The sequence below is a fragment of the Macrobrachium nipponense genome, chromosome 32 (genome assembly GCF_015104395.2).
Source record: "Macrobrachium nipponense isolate FS-2020 chromosome 32, ASM1510439v2, whole genome shotgun sequence".
Lineage (NCBI taxonomy): Eukaryota > Metazoa > Arthropoda > Malacostraca > Decapoda > Palaemonidae > Macrobrachium > Macrobrachium nipponense.
In genome coordinates, this window is record NC_061094.1 from 18031018 (window position 1) to 18044392 (window position 13375).

General features: G+C 39.8%; 1 protein-coding gene across 1 annotated transcript in view; it reads left to right on the forward strand.

Annotated features, from left to right (window-relative positions):
• Positions 1-13375, forward strand: part of LOC135207248 (methenyltetrahydrofolate synthase domain-containing protein-like) — a 420744-nt gene that overhangs the window by 225608 nt on the left and 181761 nt on the right. Inside the window, 1 exon segment of the mRNA XM_064238898.1 lies at positions 12066-12264. Within this exon segment, the coding sequence (XP_064094968.1) occupies positions 12066-12264 (199 nt within the window).

Below are 13375 nucleotides of genomic sequence, written 5' to 3' on the forward strand. Positions count from 1 at the left end.
CTCTCTCTCTCTCTCTCTCTCTCTCTCTCTCTCTCTCTCTCTCTCTCTCTCTCTCTCTCTCTGTTATTGGCTGTAGGTATATATTTTTGATGGTAAAATGTTTAAGATGACATTGAAATGATAATAATGTAACCTCAAAGATTAATACAGTAATAGGTTAGTAATTTTAGGTATATTTGAAGTAGGATGTTATTTAAAGTATACATTTGGTATCTGAACTTTCAATATAGGCAGTTATAAGCATTTTTGGTGGTGGTTTTAACTATTCACAGGTTTTAACTATTCACGGGGGTGTCTGGTACACATCCCCCATGAATATGGAGGGAACACTGTTCCAGTTTGGTTCTGGTAAGTCGACTTTGGCTTCGTCATTGCTATCATGCAAATCATCTTCAGGACTATCCCTTGTGACAGAGATGGTACTTAGAGCTGGAGGAAGGAGAAAACCAAGAGTTCTGGCCTCCCGTATTGCAGAGGTGATTGATTTGATTCGTCCAATTCAATAACCTTTCGGAGAAGACAGAAACACCGGCCAGTATGCTTCCGCCTGGAATTGACATGGCATTTGGATTAAAAGGGATACCAAGGTGTCGTATGAATTGCCTTGTTCGAGTCATGCGGATTCGGTCTTGCAACACGTAAACGCAAAGATTGCAGGAAGGGATAATTCCTTAAGATCTAATAGATCATTTAAATTTATTCCCCCTCCAATGATAAAGCAAAGGAAATATTTATACGACACCGAAGGTCCCTTTGTCTGGTCTAGACAAGTGAACCCTAATGTTGTAAGATTAAGGCCTGGATTAACCTTGGATCAGGTTAAAATGGAGTGCCCTTCGATGACGTACCAAGAGGCTGCTACGTTAGAAGCAACAGCTTCTTCTGCCTTTCAGGCTGCTTCTTGGTTAGATCTTTGGTCAACAGCAGTGGCGAAGATTGCATCCTCAGAAGTAACAAGAAAAGTAGTGGATGAATCATTGTTCATTAGATTACTGCAGTCAGGTTCCAAGGCGATTGCGTACCTGACAAACGTAAGTGCCAATGTTTGGGCAAATGAGGAGAGATGCAGCGTTGGCTAGACTAAGCCGCAATGTGGATTTGGATTCCCTGTTAGCGATGAGGAATGGGGATATCTTGGAGTCGCAACTGCTGTTGCCAGAGGTCATACTGGAAGAGCGATAGATAGAAGAAGGATGGACACTAAACGATAGGTTGGTGCAGCAGGCAGTTAGGAAAACGTCTAACAGTCGAGCTACTCCTTTGGAGGGAAGACAGCAGCAAATGTCTCGAAAGAAGACAGTGAGACATAACATCCCTAATAGAGCCCCAAGACCCTCTTCCCCAAAGAGGTTAACTCATCGGCCCTTTCACAATAGAAACAATAGAGGGAGGGGCAGTAGGGGAAGAGGAGAGGCTCAAGAAGATAGGATGGGCGCCTCTCATCACTCGGCCACACCAGTGGGGCGTTGCCTGGCAAATCACTGGAAGGTGTGGCAGGAACTAGGGGCAGAGCAGTGGGTGGTGGATGTTCTCAGGATCGGGTAATTTGATCCCGTTCGAGGGTAATCCCCCGCCCCTGACAGATCAGCCATTACCCCACGTCGATTTATGCCCACAAATCTCAGAAGGCAATTATTCTTCAGGACGAAGTGAAGAAGATGATGGGAAAAGGAGCTGTGGAACAAGTATGCAGTCCGTCAAAAGGCTTCTACAGCAGGATTTTCCTGGTAACCCAAAGCCAACGGGAGTGGAGGACAGTAATAGACCTGTCAACGCTGAATCTGTTATAAGGAAAACCAGTTTCAAGATGGAAACTCCAAAAACGGTTCTACAAGCAGTCAGGATCGGGGACTTTATGCTGACAGTCGACCTAAAGGACGCATACTTTCAGATACCAGTCCATCAGTCTTCAAGGAAATTTCTCCGCTTCAGTCTGCAGGGAAAGCTTTCGAATTCAAGGTCCTGTGCTTCGGATTGACAACGTCTCCTCAAGTTTTTTACAAGAGTGTTCACTCTCGTGTCGACGTGGGCGCATGCTCAGGGATCAGGCTAATAAGGTATCTGGACGATTGGCTGGTGATAGCAAAGTCCAGGGAGAAATTACTCAGGGACAGGGCGACCCTCCTGCAGCTTTAGTCACAGCCTAGGTATCGTGATAAATCAGGAGAAGTCGCAGTTGGATCCAAGTCAACGTTTGGAGTATCTGGGAATGGTTATAGACACAACAGAAGCCAAAGTATTCCCAACAGAACAAAGAATAGAGAAATGCAAACAAGTGGTGAATGCCTTTCTGGCAAGACAGTGGCAGTTGGTGCTGGGAATCCTAACCTCCCTGGAGAAGCTAGTACCACAAGGAAGGCTACACCTTCGGTCCCTACAATGGAGGATGAAGGAGTTTTGGTCACCAATAGTAGATCACCCGTACGAGCAAATTCCCTTGTCGCAGAAGTGAGGAAAGACTTTTGCTGTGGTGGGTGAATGACGACAATCTGACAGTGGGGGTGCCCTCTTCCAACAATCTCACCAGACCTCTTGCTGTTTCTCGGATGCCGTCCCACTAAAGGCGGGGAGCCCATATGGAGGAGTTAATGGTGTCAGCAAAAGGGAGTTGCAAGGACAGAGAACTCCATATAAACATGCTGAGTTAAAAGCAGCATTTCTAGCTCTACAGGAATTCAGGAGAGAGTAAAGGACACTCAGTGGTATTGATGTCAGACAACACCACAGTAGTAGCTTATATAAACAAACAAGGAGGCCTAGTTTCTCGGCAGTTACATGTGATGACAGTTCAACTTCATCAGTGGGCTGTAGAGAACCTGGTAGACATCAGGGCCAGGTATAGGCCGGGAAAAAGAAACATAGTGGCCGACAAGTTGAGCCGCAGGGATCAGATTCTGGGAACGGAGTGGTCCCTGCACCAACAGGTAGTGGACAGGATGCTCATGTTGTGGGAAGGACCGATCATAGACCTATTCGCAACCAGGTACACAAACAAAAAGTTGGAAGTGTATTGTTCAGTAGTCCCAGACGCAGAGGCAGTAGCAGAAGATGCGCTACAACACCCCCTTGGGACAATCTGGACGTGTACGCATTTCCTCCATTTTGTCTAATCTGTCAGGTTCTGAACAGGGTAATGCGGTCTCAGAACCTCAAGATGACCCTGGTAGCCCCGTTATGGCCGAAGGGAGAGTGGTTTCCAGACCTACTGGAACTCTAGTAGATGTGCCGAGAGAGTTGAACCCCCATGGAGAACCTACTGTGTCAGCCGCACATGGAGAGGTACCACCAGTCGGTGAAGTCCCTATCGCTTCACGGGTGGAGACTGTCAAGTATCTCCTCCGAGCGAGAGGGTTTTCGCAGAAAGCAGCAACTCAGATGGCAGGAAATATCAGAAAATCATCTGCGACAGTATACCAAAGTAAAGTGGTCAGCATACTGTGATTGGTGTCGTAGAGGGAACTTGTCTCCACTCGGTACCACTATTCAGCAGTTAGCAGACTTTCTGATATATCTCAGAACAGAAAAGCATATGTCTGTATCTGCAGTGAAGGGGTACAGGGCGGCTCTAGCCTCAGTCTTACGAATGAAATGGAGTGGGGACATTTTGTCTTCATGGGAGTTGGCCATGCTGATGAGGAGCTTTGAACAGTCATGCCCACCAAAAGGAGCTAAAAGCCCCAGATTGGGACCTGACCAGGGTACTGAGTAGTCTAACAAACCCCCCTACGAACCACTAAGGCAGTCCACGGATAGGAGCCTGACCCTGAAAGACAGTCTTCTTATTGGCCCTGGCTTCAAACAACCAAAAGGGTGGGGGAGCTACATGGCCTGTCATATCTCATAAAGCACCTCGAGAGGTTGGAGGTCAATGGTATTTGAGTTTGTCCATGAATTCGTTGGCCAAGACCCAAAACCCAACAATAGTAGACGGCAGATTCGACTCCCTTTAAACCAATACCTTCCTTGGCAGACTTTGTAAGACCAATGACAAAGATGAGATGCTCCTGTGCCCTCGTCAGGGCACTAAGGAGTACTTATGGAGAACAAGGCACCTCAGGCCGGGGTGCCGGAGGTTGTTTGTAAGTACAGGACGGAACAAGAAGGAAGTGTCAAGGAATACAATATCGTTTTGGCTAAGGGGAGACGATCAGAGATGCTTATATGGCAGAAGACAGAGGGTCAGATAGCCAGGTGGGAGCTAGAGCTCATGACATCAGGGGCTTGATGCTTTCTCTGGGCATTAGAAGAACATATCTATGGATAGAATTCTGAAAGCTGGTGTGTGGAAACGCCAAACAACTTTCACCTCATTTTATTTGAAGACGTTGCCCATAGATCCTTGGACACTTTTTTTCCTTGGGTCCAGTGGTGGCGGCCCAGCAAGTGATATAACTCATCCAGTGCCCCTGGCGGGTCAGTTTGCGTCCAGTCTAAGATGAAGGTATGAAAGTAGAATGAATGGGATGACTGGTCTTTTTTCTTTACTACTTTCTTCCTACTCCTTTAACTACGGCAATATATGAAGAGAGTACCGTCATGTGCTGGAACGGACTAGATGCAGGTGAGGTGGTCAGCCATACTGTGTAGCTATCTTAGGTTATGATATACTTTTCAGTAGCAACACACCCCTCTAGATAATAGGGAAGAGAGGGGGGTGAAGGTGGATCCAGTTGCAAGGGACAAAAGTAAACCATAGAATGGTATCTACTCCCAGTGAGGGAAACCAATAGATTCGCATATATCTTTGGTTCTAGGTTCATTGTCCATTCTCTTAGAATTTCCCTATATATTCGGAAATGGATAAGGTGGCAAACTCCCAGTCAGTTGTAGAGACTTACCTCCCTCCAATAAGTAAGTCTATCCTAATGTTAAGACCGAAGGTTTGTTCCGTATATGAACAAATACCAAATTTGTAACTAATTTGTATTTTTCATAACTAACAAACCTGAGGTCTTAACAGGTAAAGGCCCACCTCGAACCACCCCTCTAGCAGTCTAAACTGGGTTAGAAATATAACTGGTGGGTCACAGGTAGCCGTGGGCATTCTGGGTATACATGCCCCGTGACCTGGTATAGATGCCAATAGTCCCTGGATCTCACAAGTGTAATTTTTTAATTCTACGGTTTCCAGCTTGGCGCTAGTAAATCCTATGTTATGACTGAAGGTTTTGTTAGTTATGAAAAATACAAATTAGTTACAAATTTGGTATTTTTAAATGATTTTATAACACTTTCTATTTTCACATTCCCCCATGCTTTTATAACAAAATTGCAGCAAACATCAGTTGAGACAGCACGTAAAGCTGTTTGCAAGTGTTTAGAACAATTCAGTCATATGAACGATAATTGTGTACAATAATTCTTCTTCTTTCTCACCATTATCCCTACATTAAGGGATTTGGTTGCCTGATGTGCCTTCTCCACTGCCTTCTATCAAAGGCATCATCCTCCACCAAACCTCTTCTCTCCATATATTCCTTCACTTTACCTTGCCATCTAATTCTCTGTCTTCCTTTTGATCTTCTTCCTCTAACAGGTTCTTCCCAAGCCCTCTTCACTTCCTCCTCGTCATCCATCCTCAACACATGCCCATACCATCTCGATTGTTACTCTCTTATCACCTCTCTAATCTTTACTAAGCCTGCCTTTCTTCGTATTTCCCACATTTTCCAATCTCTCAAGCAGTGATATTCCCATAATCCACCTCAGCATTCTCATCTCTGCCCTCTCAAGCTTTACTTCCTCTTTTCTTAAAGCCAACGTATCTGCTTCTTACATTAACACTGGTCTTATCACTGTGCTGTAGATCTTAACTTTTAGCTTGATTGGCATTTTCTTATCACATACTACTCCAGCTACCTCTTCACTTCCCCCATACAGCTTTTATCCTACTGTCAACTTCAGCCTCAAATCCTCCTTCTTAGCTTAAAGTAAATCCTAATTATTTAAACTTTTCTGCGTGTTTTATAATTGAGCCTCTTCTTGTATTACTACTCGGTCTCTATCTTCCCTATTGCTCAGCAAAACCTCTGTTATATTCACATTCATCTTTAAGCCATCCCTCTCTAAAGACTCCTGCCACTCTCCAACCCTTTTCTCTATGTCCTCATTTTCAGCAGTAATCATGAAATCATCGGCATACAACAACTCCCACAGCTCTTCATTCCTGATCTCTTTACTTAACACTTCCATGACCAGTACAAACCAAAATAGGCTTAATGCTGATGTAATCGAACACTAACTTCAAAGTTTTCTGTTTTGCCAACACTGCTGTTATTACTTTTGTACTCATTTTTTATATATCTTCCCCAGCCTAATCAACTTTTCTGGAACTTTCCTGATCCTCAAGCACCAAAACATCACTTCTCTTGGGATTCTATCATATGCTTTCTTTAGATGTATAAATGCACAATAGAGCTCCTATGTTTTTCCTTTCCTCTAGCTTCTCTTCCTGTAGCTGTCTTACCATGAAGATAGCATCCACTGTCCCTCTTCCTCTCATGAATCCGTCCTGCTGTTTCTTGATATTTACAGTCTCTCTTAATATCTCATCCAGTATTCTCTCTAAAACTTCCAGGCCATGCTCTGTTAGTTTAATTCCCCTGTAGTTACCACAGTCAATGACATCTTCCTTCTGCTTGTATGTGTACGTATACCATTAGACTCTCCTCCCAGTCCTTTGGCATATCTTCCTCTTCACATATAGCTTTTAAAAAATCCAGCATCTATTTCTCCCCCTCTGTAGCTATTAATTTGATCATTTCCATTTGGAACTCCGATGGACCTGGTGCTTTACCATTCATTTTCCCTAATGCTCTCTTCACTTCTGTATCCTGTATCTCCATCACTGGTATACCTTTCCTTGATGACACCCAATTTACCCACATCCTGTCTCTGCCTTTTCCTCAAATTTGAAATCTTATGGATATCCTTTTCTTCTCTTGTTTCTAGTCTTTCATTCAACTGCTCTGCTACCCTTCCAATAGCCATACATACCCTCCTTCTTGCCTCTTTAATCTTCTCTTTACCTTTCTTCTGCACCCTGTTCTCCTCTCGACATCATATCCGCTGGTTCTTCCCAATAGTTCCTCTGCTTCCCTCACATATATTTCTCTCTTGTCTGCCCAGATATTTTCCACTCTGTCACCCTGTCCAAATTGTACGTTCCCTCTTCCCAGACATCACTCTCTCACAGTCCTCCTAAAATGCTCCCCCTTTTCTCCTTTAAGGCCCCAAAACTTAATTCTAGAGCGTCCCATTCTGTTCTTGAGTTTCCTACCTCTTATTTTAAAATCCATAACCACCAACCTATGCTGTGTGACACAAACTTCTCCCGAGGTCACTTTGCAGTTTGTCACATTGCTTTTGTTGGCTCCTCTTAACAGTATGTAATCTATTTGGCTTTGCACTCCTCCGCTTTCATAAGTTATCATGTACTTATCTAACTTTTGAAAACATGGGTTCATACAGGCCAATTAAAAATTCTGAGCCATCTCCAATAAATAATCCTCATCTTCATTTCTAATTCGAAACCCATGGCCTCCGTGTACCTCCTCATACCCATCTCTTTTCTTTCCCACTCTGCCATTCTTATCGGCTCCTATTACTTATTAGTTTCTCCTCCTCTTTCACTGTTCTAATGGCAGCTTCAAACTCTTGTCTAAATATATCATTCTTTCTCTTGCTCTTGGCACCCCATCTGAGGAGTGTACGAGTATGTTCATATTATAGTATTTACTACCTTGTCCCCTATTATTTTTGGAATCTTTAAAAGCCTATCATTTATTTTCTTTACTTCTACCACTTTTCCCTCCAGTTGTTACTTACTATAATTCCAACTCCATTTCTTCCCTCTCGTGACCCACTGTAATAGAGCTTATACCCATTTCCTATCTCTCTAGTTCTACTCTCTTTCCACTTAGTCTCCTGCACACACAAGAAATCTTTCCCCCTCCTCTCCGTCACATCCTATCTCCTTCAGTTTTCCTGTTAGAGCACCTATGTTCCACGTACCTGTTTTTATCTTCCACTCTTTCACTAACTTCTTTGGCAGCAGTCATGAACCCTGTGGTACCCCTTGCCCATTTCTCACTTCAGTAGTGGGATTCTGACACGTGTCACTTACAGGGGACGCCCTAGTCGCACTCATATTTCTTAAAACATCAGGCATGGTTATGTTTTTTGGCAGAGGGGTTTTTATGGCCGCATGCCCTTGCTGTCCATCAACCACAGTTTTATTGGTGGTGGCCTAGCCTTTGACTAAAAAGTCCACCTGCAAGGCAGCAGCTGTCCTTTTAGTCACCTTTTACGACCCACAGAACCTACGGTGGTAGTATTCTTACACCCCTACCACGATAATTATCATTCATTATTGTATTGTTATTTGCGGTTGTTTGAGAATGGCGATGAAACGTATACAAAACTATGGTTTCCCTTTTAGGCGACGTATGTATGAAAAACATGATATTGAATTATTTTGGTTTCACCCAGCTTTGAGAACTTACGAAAAGAATGCATCTCTGAATTAAGTTCCATTCGGCAACTGAAGACAGTGAAAATATCAGTAAAACACAATCAGCTGATTTTAACTGTAAACAAAACCAGGATGCAAATGGCACATCATCACTCTGTTCTATATTGTACTATGATAGTAAAAGCAGTATGATGAGATACAGTGAAACAAGTTTTATTAAAATTATCATTATTCTCAATAACTGTGTAACAACCTAACCGGGGCAATAATCTCTCTCCATTTCTTCAACTGTAATACTATTGAGATTCCTCCATCCTCCACTAAAAAATTCCGGTTTTTAGAAGTTTGGATGAAGCGATTGTAAGCCTGTATTGACATAAACAACCAAATTGAGAAACAGCTGGTTGCTGACGTCATTTACCGTAACTACCAAGCATTTATTAAGAGTGCCTTTAAAATTGTCAAGTTGTTAAACCCTGATGATTCTCAATGGTGGCTTCCATAAGTAGAAATAAATTGCGTTTTTGTTCATCCCTCGTACAATGGAGATCTCAAGAAAGAATACTAGTAAATTAAAGCTGCAGATTATAGCGGAGGCTGAATAAAATGAATAAAGGCTAGGTGGAAGTGATGTTTGGAACTCAAGAAATTGCACCTAATGCTTATTCAATGAAGTAATATGTTCGCATTTTCAACCAAACTTCATTAACCCTTTAACGCCGAAGGGGTATATTAAAAATCGTCTTCTGTGTGCCGAGGCGGTCTCGGAGCGAGCGCGGAAGCGGAAAAAATATTTTTTTCAAAAAATCACAGCGCGCTTAGTTTTCAAGATTAAAAGTGTTCATTTTTGGCTCCTTTTTTTGTCATTGCCGGAAGTTTAGTATGCAACCATCAGAAATGAAAAACATTATCATTATCATATACTAAATAATGCGATATATGATAGCGCGAAAACGAAATTTCATATATAATTGTATTCAAATCACACTATGCGCAAAACGGTTAAAGGTAACGAGTTAATTTTTTTTCGTTGTAATGTACACTAAATTGCAATCATTTTGGTATATAACACATTGTAAAACGATAAAAGCAACATGGAGAAAATATTATCACAAAATAATGCATGAATTCGTAACGCGCGGACGTAAACAAATATTTTTTTCAAAAATTCACCATAAATCTAAATATTGTCCTAGAGACTTCCAATTTCTTTCAAAATGAAGACAAATGATTGAATATTGCTGTACTTTAAGAGTATTAGCTTAAAATTGCAGTTTTCGACCATATCTGACGAGTTAAAGTTGACCGAATGTCAAATTTTTTATATATTTTTTTTTATATGCAATTATTTCGGAAATTAGAAAAACTACAACCTTCAAATATTTTTCGTTTTATTCTACATGAAGTTGCGGACATTTTCATATATAAAACTCCATGAAATGCCTAATATGAAACGGAGCAAATATTCCGAGAATGCGACATACGCATTTCGGAGATTTGTGGCGGAGAATCCGCGTGCGGAGGGAAGGAAAGTTTTTTTTTTAAATTCACCATAAATCTAAATATTGTGCTAGAGACTTCAAATTTGTTTCAAGATGAAGATAAATGACTGAATGTTACTAGACTGTAAGAGTTTTAGCTTAAAATTGCATTTTTCGACCATTTCGGTAGAGTCAAAGTTGACCGACAGGTCTTTGTCTATTTATTGTGATTTATATGCAAATATTTCAAAAATGAGAAAAAGCTAACCCTTCAATTATTTATGTTGTATTCTACATGAAATTGTGCACATTTTCATATATAAAAACTTTATGTAACGGCTAATTTAAAATGGTGCAAACATTACCACAATCGCACGTATGATTTTTTCGGAAGTTACCGCACGGACGTAAAGAAAATGTTATTTTTTTATAAATTCACCATAAATCAAATATTGTGCTAGAGACTTCCAGTTTGTTGCAAAATGAAGGTAAATGACTGAATATTACTAGAATAGTAAGAGTTTTAGCTTACAATTGCGTTTTTCGATCATTTCGGTAGAGTCAAAGTTGACCGAAGGTTGAAAAATTTGTCACTTATCATTTTTTATATGAAATATTTCAAAACTGATAAAAGCTACAACCAAGGGTTGTTTTTAGTTTGTATTGTGCATGAAATTGCACACATTTCCATATAAAAACTTTATGTAACGGCTAATTTTAAAATGGTGCAAACATTACCACAATCGCATGTATGATTTTTTTCGGAAGAGTTACTGCGCGGACGTAAGGAAAAGTTTTTTCATAAATTCACCATAAATCAAAATATTGTGCTAGAGACTTCCAATTTGTTGCAAATGAAGGTAAATGATTGAATATTACTAAAATATAAGAGTTTTAGCTTGCAATTGTCTTTTTCGACCATTTCGGTTAGAGTCAAAGTTGACCGCCGAAGGTTGAAATTTTGGCACTTATCGTTATTTATATGAAAATATCTCAAAAACTGATGAAAGCTACAATCATGAGTATTTTTTTGTGTATTCTACATAAAAATTCGCACATTTTCATATATAATACTCCATGTAACGGCTAATATAATGGTACAAAAAAATTATGTCAAAGTGACGAAATAATTTTTAGATGTGTCACCAATACTTTTTAGTGCGGCAAGAAAGAAATTCGCGCTTGCACGCCTGCCTAATGATTGTAAACAAAACAACACCTTTGATCCGTGAACTCCCAGCATCCCCCAAGGCGCGTGATTCAAGAGTTTTTCGGCGGTGGTAGCCTATAAGTATTTTTCCGCGAATTTTAAAAATAACTTTTGTATGTCGACGTAAAATACGTCCAGTCGGCACCGGAGAGACAAAAAATGTTGATGTAAAATACGTCCACTCGGCGTTTAAGGGTTAATTTATGAGAAATGGTATCTCAGAATTATTTCTCTACTAACAAATAATGGCAGTGAAGATAATATTCAATCAGCCAAGATTTTGAGAATGTAAACAATATCAAATACAAATGGTGTATATGATGTTGATATTCTGTATTACAATAACAATATGGTAATAGTAATACTGTAATTCAATAAAACAAGCAAAGCAACTTTTATTCAAGTAATCATTATTATAAATATAGTTGTACTGTTCAATTTTTGCAAATAATCACTTTTCTCAAAAAAAAAATTCAGTTTTTTATTATACTACAGATATGAGATACAGTCATGAAGATTTACCATTATTTTTGACCTCGTCTTATTTAAAGGTTGTCTTATAGTGCACAGAAATATACATACAGTCATTGATAAAAGAGCCAGCAAGTTCAAACCAACTCAGAAAATGGGAGGACTGTTTCATCAACCCAGTCAAAGTAATGATTTTATGAGTTACTTAAAATGCTGTGTTTAAAATCTATTACTACAGTCTAAAACATTTTTTTAGCTTAGCATTAGCAGTTAGAATCTGTTGTACCATTGTGATAGACAGTAGGTTATATGTTGCATATGTTAATTTATTGCTTGTGTTGTTAAAAGGTGTATGACAGAAATGTGTGTATTTGTTTGTGAAAAATATTAATATTATTAATGTATTGTTAGTAATTTTGACATTTTGTAGAGCTGGAAAAGAAGTTACCCTAGCTGATGGGGTAGACCTTCCTTCTCCTGAAGAACTTAGAGCCAGTGGTCGAGGACGGGGTGGTGGGCGAGGTGCAAGGCGTGGTGCAAGGGGAGCTGGGCGAGGAAGAGGAACTGGTCGAGGAAAGGCCAGAACCTTTTCAGATGGTGATGATACGAAAGCTCAAAAGAACATTCAGGTAAGTCTGGATTCCATTTAATTCTTAGTTCTTTTTTTTATCAAACTTTCTTGTAAGGAGGTACGTATATATTGAAGTGAACTTACCTTGTGAACTGTACATGATGCAGAAGGTCTTCGTAGCATTCTTTCGGCTCATTCCATTATTTTCTGCCTTGTACTTTCCAAATATTGTCTTTGGTCTCCACTTACAGTTTTGTAAAACTAACTTCATCTTACTACATTTTTTCACCAAGTTATTTAAGAATAAATCCTCTAGAAAATTCAGTAAAAAAGTAGATATGTAATTTGGCCGTTGTATTTAAAGTGATATATAATTCCGGCAGTAATAGTAATTTGACATTCAAAATATAAATTTTAATTCTAGATGGTTATCATGGATTTTATAATGTAGAACGTACTTAACCAAGCTTATAGATTTCTACTATGAGCCAAACTTATAGATTTCTTTTATGACATAGAGTACAGTTTATGTGATAAATAAAATAATAGGTATAGTCAGCTCTCTCATATTCAGGGGGGTTAGGGACCACAACCGCCTGCTATAAGTTAAAATCTGCGATATGTTTAGTACCCCCCCCTCTAAAATCCCTTACAAATATACTTAATTTCCCTATTCTAATAGTTCATAAATGTACTTAACTCCCTATTTTAATAGTTCATTGCTTATTTTAATATTTCAAACACCAAATATACCTTTAAATACATCCTAGAACACTACAATATCATTTGAAGGTCATTTTACAACATACCCTTAAGGCTTACCAATACATGTTAAAAGTAATCAAGTTACCCCTGAGAGAGAGAGAGAGAGAGAGAGAGAGAGAGAGAGAGAGAGAGAGAGAGAGAGAGAGAGAGATGCACATTAATATTATTTAATGCACTAGTGAAAGTACATATACAAATTAAATAAAGATTAATTCACAAAACTAGGTTATAAGAACACAGTGCCCCCCTGATTTTACGCATTTCACATTTCCACGGTCCACTTTGTTGTGGATTTTTGTGGACCTCATTAGTATTCACTTTTCCATGGGGAACTGTCACAAATTTATGGAGTTTTCTTTGGGCAGTATCTCTTAATATTATCAATAATTCGCCTTTTTTGTATA